The sequence below is a fragment of the Parasteatoda tepidariorum genome, chromosome 7 (genome assembly GCF_043381705.1).
Source record: "Parasteatoda tepidariorum isolate YZ-2023 chromosome 7, CAS_Ptep_4.0, whole genome shotgun sequence".
Classification (NCBI taxonomy): domain Eukaryota; kingdom Metazoa; phylum Arthropoda; class Arachnida; order Araneae; family Theridiidae; genus Parasteatoda; species Parasteatoda tepidariorum.
In genome coordinates, this window is record NC_092210.1 from 75,494,319 (window position 1) to 75,504,681 (window position 10,363).

Below are 10,363 nucleotides of genomic sequence, written 5' to 3' on the forward strand. Positions count from 1 at the left end.
TTTTAAAAACTAATAAAGCAATTCGAAGAAAATTTCACCCAGTCATAAAACTCATTTACCCAAAGATAATTTCACGAAAAAAATAATTTTTAATAATTGTTAATTATTTTTTATTATTTAATTAAATTAAGGATGAAAAATTTTTGAATTATAAGGTATGAATTTTTTTATACCATATTAATCTACATATTTTTCAATTGAAAAATCTAAAGTTTCAACTGTTTTTATTTATTAGAAGCTGAGAAAAATTAAAATTAATTATTTTTAAAAAAATAATTTGGCGACAATGAAGAAATGATTAAATGGAGCGATTAATATTAAAATGTGATAAACTTGCGAGGAACTTGACTTCGCGCGCTTAGCATAAAATTTCATTCATATTTTTTTCGCTAATAATCGTTTGCTTATCTTTTCATTTTTATTTTTTTAAGCTATAAAATACGATGTTTCTTCTTTAGTCGTCTAAAATTCTATTTGCAATTTAGTAAAGAAATTTGAATAAAACATTTTATTGAATAAAATACATTTTATTCAGAGAATGTGGAGTTTTATAAAAGCATGCTTCTGATAGAATATGATTATACAACAGATTGTGCTTCTTTAATGTGATTTTTTTTTATTTTTTTTTTCTCAATAACTGATAAAATTTCAATAATATACATACGAATGAATAAATTTGGAATAAAATATTCATCAATTTCTTGAATATATATTTTATAAATATTAATAAAAATACGTAGTCAACATTTTTAAGCATCTCTCACAACATCGCAAATTTCTCAAAATCTTATAGGGTAAACTAACCAGTGAAGGAATACTTAAGCTTAGCTTGTCTTTAAAAAAAAATCATAAAAATTTCAAAATTTGTAATTTTAGCTAAATGACGTATTTGTTATTAAATGCATGTCGACATATTTGTTATTAAATGCAAATTATGTAAAAAAAATTTAGATAACTTACATAATATTGTTTTAAGCTTTTGGTGGTTTAAATAATAAGTAGTAAGATAACCAAGTGAAGGAACAGTTCTTAAATTGAATAAACACTAAATTTTCCAGTGAATGAACACTTAATTTTGAGAATGTTTGATGCTCGTTAGGAATCCTTAGGCCACACAGATATCTGTCGCCCTGTAGATGCCTGAATTGACGGATGTTAACACAGGCGGGCATTAGGAAAAAAAAATCTTTTAAGTTTTCGTGCCCCCATTTCAGTATCTTAAGGGCCTTACGAGCTCTGTTTAAAAAGAGAGTATCATATCAGATATATATATATATATCTGATATATATAAAACAAAAATAATCATAGTAGCAGTATTTGGTGGTAAATGTAGCTTATCGTAATTGAAGAATATGCTGTGCGACATTTTATGGTGAATTTGCGAACGTAAGTTTCAGAATGTATCGAAACATGTGGATGCTATTTGCTAATCATCTTTATCCAAAGAAAACCATGTAACGTAAATATCTAGCAAAATGAAGCAATTTTTTAAACAATGAATCATACAATATGCAACATATTATTTCTATATCTTATTCTTAAACATAACATATTTCAATGTTTTTAAAATGCCACTAAACATTCAGCAATTCATTGAGTTATAGAAAAAAGAAATCGTAAATTACAGAAAACCTTGTGAATGTGCATTAGAATTACTATACAATCTACATTTTATTTTTCATGCACTTTTTTTTCCTTCAAACTTTCATGCCTAGAAGACTCGATTAAAGCTGTAAAAATCATTATCCCTAAAATTTTGTATATAGCTATTATAAGTTATGTTAATTTGATTTTAGTATGAAATCCTCGAATAAACATAGCAAAAATAGCATAATCTAAATAATATCAGATAAAAAGTTCATGTATTTAAATTCTGAAAACTTATAAATCGATTCAAATTTTCTTTTCAAAAGAGATTAAAATAATTTTTTATTTTATTTATTTATTTATTTTTTTTGCTTTTTGGACATAAATGAACTTAAAAATTGTCTATTGCCTAGAAACTTCGAGGTGTTTTCTATTAACTATTAATTAAACCTCTCAGAGCAATCACAAAACATTATTTCAATTTTTTTACAGTCAGAAATTGGTTGCCTAGCAACCTAGTAAAATTAAGCGTTTCTCTTTTGAATCAGTCAAGGGTTATCTTAAAATATTTATTTGCGCAGGCGACTTTTTTTGGCGGTTTTCTGGACTATCGCCAAATATATAAACCTTTATTGCAACCCAATTTACGACCCAATTGTTTTAAAATTTTGTCTACCCCCCCTAATTCAAGTGTCTAGATTCCAAATATGTAAAAAAAAATATATGTTTATTCAGAGAAAGTACGTTTTTGTGTCTGATTTCGTAACTTAATTAATAGTTAGCACTAATTAATTAGCATATTTGAGGTCACCCCCAGGAACCATTAAGATTGACACTTAGTTCGTGAAAATCGGATCATTAGAACGAAAGTTATTCAGGGTGATATCTTTTTTTTTTTGCGGACTGTACATCGTATCTAGAAGCAGAATTAGTGAAGAAAAACTTATGTTAGGAACCATTTCAAATATAGTCATAAATTAAAATCATACATACGAAAAAGAAATGTATTGAAATTTTAAAAGAGATAATTAAATGAAGAAGCTCTTATGAAATACAACTATTAATTAATATGTATATAAGAACTTAAACCTGATCAGAAATATTGTGCCATACAATACATAAGTTTTATTTTATTAAAAAAAAGTTTTTATTTTTAGACTCTCTAACTGCAGAAATTATATGGAAGAAAGGGCATTGCAGAAAGGGCATTGCGACAATATAATCATACTTAATTAGATCCTTAACATTAAGTATTCCTTATTCAAAAAACTGAAACCTTGATGAAAAAATAGGGAGGCGAGATTTTTTATGGGTTGCAACATCAAGGAGTGAGTGAAAAAAGAATGTTTCTGTGTCATCTAAAAAGAAGTCTTACAAAATTACACCGACAGTGAACTACATTCAAATTGAGCATGGACTAACTACTATGATAACCCTTTTTTAGTTTGAAAAACTTCTTTAATTTTTGGTAAATTTAAAGCTCAATGTAGAGAATTTTAATTTTTTTAAAAAGTAAGCCACATTTAAAGATATAATAGAGTCAATCAATACAAAAGAATCAATATAAATAGATAACAATGGAAACAAAATCAATTAAAGTTGATTGAAATTTAAAATTAAAAGAATTAAGAAAATTTTATAGTTACAAATTGTTAAATTTTATATTGGAAAATTATTATAATAAGTCTATTATTGGAATAGTACTATGTTGTTGTTTTTTTATTGTTACACTTATATTTTTGTCATGCTAAAAAAGGAAAATCATCTTTCCCATCATTTAGTTATTTATTTTTCATTTAATTCCTTTTTCTAGAAACGTATTCGTTGAAAGTTCTTTTAGTAATTACATTTAAGTGTAAATCATTTAATCTATAATTATATAATCTGCTAATACATTGAAGTTAATATTTAAAACCACTGAAAGCCAAGAACGTAAAGTTTACTGTCCTTGGTTACGTTAGACACAATATCTGTTACAAATTTTTAAAAAAAAAAAGTTTCTATGAATGTAGAAAACACACTAATCAGAGAGAGTTTTCACTTTTTAATATATCTACATGTTGTGTCTTTCATTTAAAAATAAATAATCAGACAATTTTCTTCCAATGATTTCAAAAAAATATTTGCGTTTACTTTAACAATTTACACATACTATATTAAGAAACATTCAATTTTATCGTAAACATTTATTAATATATAACAAGACAAAAAACGTAGTATATCAAAACTAACAAATGATAATCAGAAATCAATTTACATGCTTAGTTTCAATTTCGATGGAATATAATAACTATGTACAAGAAGTAGCTTAGATGGAATGCAAGTGAAGTGAATTAGGCTTTTTTATATTCTATTCTTTCAACTTTAACATCATCTCCTACAAGCTGATAAACATAAGTTACAACAGTGGCAGACTGTATATCCATCAAAACAAAAGACGGAATTACAGCACTGAAAAATAAAATTGCATTTAATTTAAATAAATTTCTTAAAAGAAGTAAATAGATCTTAATATTATAATTATCAATTTCATTTCAGTAAAATATTTCAATATAAACCAATATCCTAAAAAATATAATATTAATAAACAAAATCAGCTACATATTAAAGATTTAGGCAACAATAAATACAGTGTACACTATTTAGTATGACCCTGTGTTTGGCCGACTCATTCACTTTCAAAACAAATACATATCGTAATGCACCATGTTATTTTGACACACTTTCATTCCAGCATTCACACTGAGCCGTTCTTTTCAATGTAGCGAGCAAAATTTAGTTTTATTTTCTTTATTCTCTTGGAAAATCATTTCAAATCACTTGGTTTAGCAAAGGTTTCAAGAAAATGATATAAACCATTATTTCATTTGATGTTACTGCAATAAAATGTGAAATATTTTAAATGAAGGACACTCCCTAGAATCTTATGCTGGGCGGTTGTGATCTATGGTTGAAAAGTTAGGGAAATACAGATAGCATTGATGATCAAAAGTGCATATTGAGCCGTCACGTTGCACTGTATGCCTTTTATAATGCTAAAAGGATGCATTTACATTCTTTGTTTTGTTTTTTTAAAGTGCAGACAAAAATTATAATTTCCTAGTTTAAATTTATTCATTCGTTTTATGAAATGCAAGTCCCCTTAGTGGGTTGGATTTGAATTAACACCTATCATATTCCTATCTCTTGGTTTTTTGTTTGTTTGTTTAGTCTTAGCAATAATATGGACATATTCGAAAAAGAAAACATTTATTACCTTTTGATGTATTTTTCACCAATGTCGTATTATTTCAAATGCTCTTTTTAGGTAAATATTAACACAAAAAAAAAATTTTAACATTATAAATTATTCTGATAGCTTTCATTGGAAGTGCATCATTAATTTTATCAAAATTGATTTCGTATTTTTTATTTCTATATTTAAGAGTAAATATTTACGGTAATTTTGCGTATTGATGATAAAACGGCAATAGGCATGCCCAGACATTTTAATAAGGAGGGACACTTCAGTTAAAAACATTTTCGCATTTAACTGCAACTTTAATTAGTAAGAACTTTAGGGAGAAAGTTGAAGTTAGTTCGTAAAACACAGAATTTTACTTCATTTTGGCTTAGCGTCAATATTGATGTTATGTGAATAGCCTTCTTTATTTACTTTATGAGAAATAAAATTTAATGCGTAAACATAATTAAAATAAAATGGATATAACAAGATTTCAAGAATCTTCTGGACATGCAGTAAACTTCTATATTAAAAACAGTCTGCAAACAAAAAACTTTTAATTACTAATTTTACTTCAGAAGAGTTTTATGATTCTATATATTTTAAGCATTTCAACTAACTTATTTATAAAATTTAAAATTTTTTTTTGTAGAGGATATTTCTTTTTATTTGAAACATTTTATTTTTAGTACATAAATTGCTACAATTTTTCAATGTTTTATTAGTTAATACAAGGAATTTAACAACACTTTTAATTAACACAAGTTAAACATTTAAAACTTATAAAATTCAAAGATGAAAAATTGTATTTTTTTAAAATTATGCTTCACACTTCGCATGGGCAACACAACCAACCTTACCAATCATTCTACACACACACAAAAAAAAAGCTTTCATCTTAAGTACATTAATCCACATAAAATCTTAACTTCCCAATTAAAAAAATTCTTTTCAATGTGATCAGATTTCATTTATTTTTAAACAAAACAAAAAACAGCTATATCAGCAAAATAAACAAACAAGAGACTTATTTTGCATGTAAAGCAATGATATGTATTATATAAAGAAAATAAAATATAATTTGTGATATTTTTCAAAAGAAATACTTTGTACATAACAAACTGTTCTCCTGACACCACTAAAACTGAAAATAAGGGGGTTGCTCTTTTAGATTAGTAGAAATAATGCTTGATAATTTTTTAGAACTTCTATAGATACTTTCTCAAAAACGTTAAGTATTTAAATTATGAAATTTGCAGTTTTGAAGAAGTAATTTAAAGCTACACATTTGTCTGCTTTTAGATTTTAAAGTTTAATTTTCCTAAAGTTTAAAAAAATGAAAAGTGATTTGGATGATGCTAAAATATTTCATTTTCACTTAAATTATGCAAAAACAAAAATATTTATCAGAAACTAATTACTAACAAATGTAATAATGCTAATCTACTTTTCAAAAAAATTACAGGTTTATCAGAAAAAATGAATAGAGAACCTAAAATATTACAGGCCTTATATCTCTGATTGCGATTGGATGACAGCCTTGTATTTCACGTTTCAAAAGATACTGCTGAATGGAGTAAATATTCACGATCAGTTTTTTTTAGAAAATTAAAAAAAGGATTAAAAGCATATTTAGAATTCGCCATCTCATCAACAATTGAGTTTGGTCAGGAGGAAAATGGCTTTTTAAGCATAAAGTATATTGTTTCACTATAGCCAAAAATATGAATATTAAAATTCATCACTTTTAGAAATCAATAGCCAGTTTCAATATCTAAGTTTTGCTGGAAAGGCAAATGTTTTCATTTCCGAAAAGGATCAAATGAGGGTAAGATGACAGTTTAACTTCAAAAAGATAAGAGCAGGGCATAATGAGCATTCAATACAATAGTTCCCTAAAATAATTTTAAGTTTGCACAATCATTTCCCATGGATGCAATATATAAATTTACAAATGAGAATAACTTTAAAAAGCCTGAAATAAATTACCAGAAGAACCGAATGACATGAGCATTAATAAACAAAGAAGACTCAGATATCTTCACGGGCTGTCACCAGAGTGAAATTAATAAAAGTTATGATATTTAACTTTAAGTTATTTAAATCCCTTTTGAATATTATTTTATAGTTATTTTTACGCTTTAGGTTTTTATTATTGCTAAAAATTAAAAATGCTGTTTTCTTGTATTATAATAAAATCAAATGATATTAACCTTATTGCACAGATTTAGTTACAGTTTTGCAATTCTTAAACAGTAAATTTAGTTTTTTAAGAAGTTATTTTTAATCTAATAATAAATAATATATTAAACTGGTTCAGTCAATACATGTGATTATGAAACAACTATTGAAATAACGAATATAAAATAACTGTTGAAAATTCTCCAAAGAATATTGAGAATTCCAATTTTGCACTATACTAAATAATATCTTAGGCAAAAGCTATTCTCCGGGTTTTTGTAGTAAACAAAAATTAAATAAGAACTTAAATAATATTGAAGCGATCTTAGAAAGTTGGTGGTTAAAAATGGTAAATTTTTAAAAATAACTTTAAAAAAACTATAACTTAGAATTGTTGTATTAATTTGTAAGTTTTGATGTGAGTTTTTTTAAATTTGTTTTTCGATGTAAGTTTTAAATATCATTATGATAACTTATATTTAATTTCAGACTTAATATACATAAGATTTAAATACATTTAAAGAAATGGCAACAACTTTAAAAGCATAAATTATTTTTTTAGTTTTAGTAATATTTATATATTTGGTGATAACAAAATATTTTTATCATTTACACTACTAAATCAATCAATTACATAAAATTTTTTATTTCTCTGTTTATCATGACTTTTATAAATGAAAGTTCACTGTGTATTTTAATTTTGATTTCAACCATATCAATTACTTAATTAACAACAGCAGTCGACCAATGTCTGCCACACACTTCCTTCCAGCAGTTTGTTCCCCCCCTTTTTTAAAAATTTTTTTATGATGTGTTGGAGTGTATGCTATGTCAGTGCCATGATTAATTGATTTTTTTTTAATAATACAATTGTTGACAACTAGATGAATTTATAGCATTACTTGAAACTTTGTTAGGTAACAAGTTTATTAAAAGAATAAAGCTCCCCAGCAAAAAATATGCCACCTAAATTATACACGATAAAAAAGCAAATATTTTTCAATAAATTTCCAATTAATATCAAAATAATTAGATATTCCCCGATATAGTTATCATGAATTTCGCTTCAATGAAATTAATATAATTTTAGAAAGTTTTGACCTCATTGTTCCTAAATGTGTAAATAGAAATAACAAATAAAATTTTCTAGATATGTTACAGACAGGTGAAAGAAAAAAGTTTTCCAAAATACTGTTTGCATTATTGTAATCTGAACATTTTCTATACATTGCATCAATATATTTCAAAACACAAAATTTTTTAGAAAAACTATCTAAATAAAAATTAATTTTATAATGGAAGAACTTGTCAAACTTACTCTCTGACAAAAAAGTAAAACTAAAAAAACTGTATGAAGTAAATATTTATAATGCAAAAATTACAAATCAAATAATAATAACACAATTATAATTTCTTGGGGAATATGGAACAGCAAGAGTCGTTACAGACAGAAAAAATAAGAGAAAATCATTTTATAGTGAATTATCAAGTAAGGAAATGGAAGTTAAATACCCCACTGAACTAAAAAACAAATAATAAAAAATAAGAGCATGTTAGATAGAATTATGAATGACTAAGGACTAATTATGACCCCTAAGGCAGAATTTCATATGGCTTTCTGCAACAAACCTCTATAGCACTCACATTTTTCTTTATGATATTTTTAATAGTAATAAATATAGCCTACTATTTTATAATAACAGAGGTACTTTGTGTTCATAAAACAATTATTCCACCTATAGAATAACGCTGCATATAATCTTTTATTATCGTTCCAATAATCTTTTTCCTGAACATAAAAAAGAACATTATGGGCAATATTCTCGCGTTTTGAAAGGGTGAAAAACACTAATTGTTCTCTTATCAGCATTTCATAATTCATTATCAAATGAAAAATAAAAAATAAAATTCGAAAATTCATGGCAGTAACAGATGAAAAAAACACCAACAAAATCACATGGATTTACAATAAAATCATGCAAATTGAACAGTTCAAAGAGGGGTTACTCAAATGCGTATTTCAAGATTTCCTTGTTGTAAAGAATAATATTGTATACAAAATGTCAGATTTTAAAAAACTATGCGGACTTAAAAACTAAGACAATAACAATAACCGTCAAAAAATTGATTAAAAAAAAACAATAGATTTTTTGAGTTAAAAAGTACTCTCTACAAGACAAGATTCGAATTTTTCCTCTAAAAGATTCGAATACTCTAACACAAGATTCAAATTTTTCCTCAACAAGACACAAATAGCAACTTTAAAAACCATGTGAAAATCAATAGCAATAGCTACCAAAAAAACAATCAAAGTACCTAATGAATTTATGATACTATTGGTGTAAATTAAGCATGTCAATAAGTGATTATTTAAATGCGCATTTAAATTTCAAAAGTTGTAATAATATCAAATGAAAAATATCAGAATTAAAAAAAAAAAAACAAACAAACATGTGTTGTTGTTAATTTACATCACACTAGAGCTGCACAATGAGCTATTGGTGACGGTCTGGGAAACATCCCGGAGGATGATCCGAAGACATGCCATCACAATTTCGATCCTCTGAGGAGGGGATGGCACCTCCGCTTCGGTAGCCCGACGACCTGCGCGCGAAGTCGAGCACTTTACGGTAGCACAGTTTAACGAGGACCAATACCGCACACGCTCGGTCCCTACGCAGACTGATCCAAGTGGTCCACGCGCACACTGACCGCAGCCAGTGATGCTTGACTTCGGTGATCTGCTGGGAAGCGTGTTTTAACGATCAGTCTACTGCGGGACTTCATTACTTTAACGTGAATAAAGTTTCCTTTACCAAAAAATTATTCGTAATTTTTAAACAGCGTTTAATATTTAATTAAAAGAAATAATTTTAAAGTTTTTATTTCATATTTTTCTAAAATTTCTTTTCCAATATTTTAACGTGAATAAAGTGTTCTTTACCAAAAAATTTTTCTTTTTCTTTTGAAAAGAGCGAATAATAGCTAAGAAGCGGATAAATTTCGGTTCCGATGCTACGCATTTAAATGACCCTATATCTCCCCTAAATATTAAAATATAATTTTCAAATTCGTCCAGAAATTATTTTGTTTAATTTTATTCTTTTCTTTTTCAATATTTTAACGTGAATAAAGTGTTCTTTATCCGTAAATTATTATTTTTCTTTTAAAAAGAGCGTACAATAGCCAAAAAACGGATAAATTTCTGCTCCGACGCTACGCATACAAATGATCAAATATTTGTACTTATCATAAGCTTATGATTTTTGAACTCGGCCAGAAATTATAGTTTATTATACTACGCAATCGTACCAAAGGAATTTTTATAGAAAATTAGGGGGCCCACAATAGGCTAAAATAGATTCCTTTAA

General features: G+C 26.4%; 1 protein-coding gene across 1 annotated transcript in view; it reads right to left on the reverse strand.

The window, feature by feature from the left end:
* Positions 1-3,612: 3,612 nt before the first annotated feature.
* LOC107441788 (vacuolar protein sorting 29) overlaps positions 3,613-10,363 on the reverse strand; it is a 14,415-nt gene continuing 7,664 nt past the window's right edge. Inside the window, exon 4 of the mRNA XM_021145898.3 lies at positions 3,613-4,039. Within this exon, the coding sequence (XP_021001557.1) occupies positions 3,922-4,039 (118 nt within the window). The 3' untranslated portion in view covers positions 3,613-3,921. The remainder of the gene's footprint in view (positions 4,040-10,363) is intronic.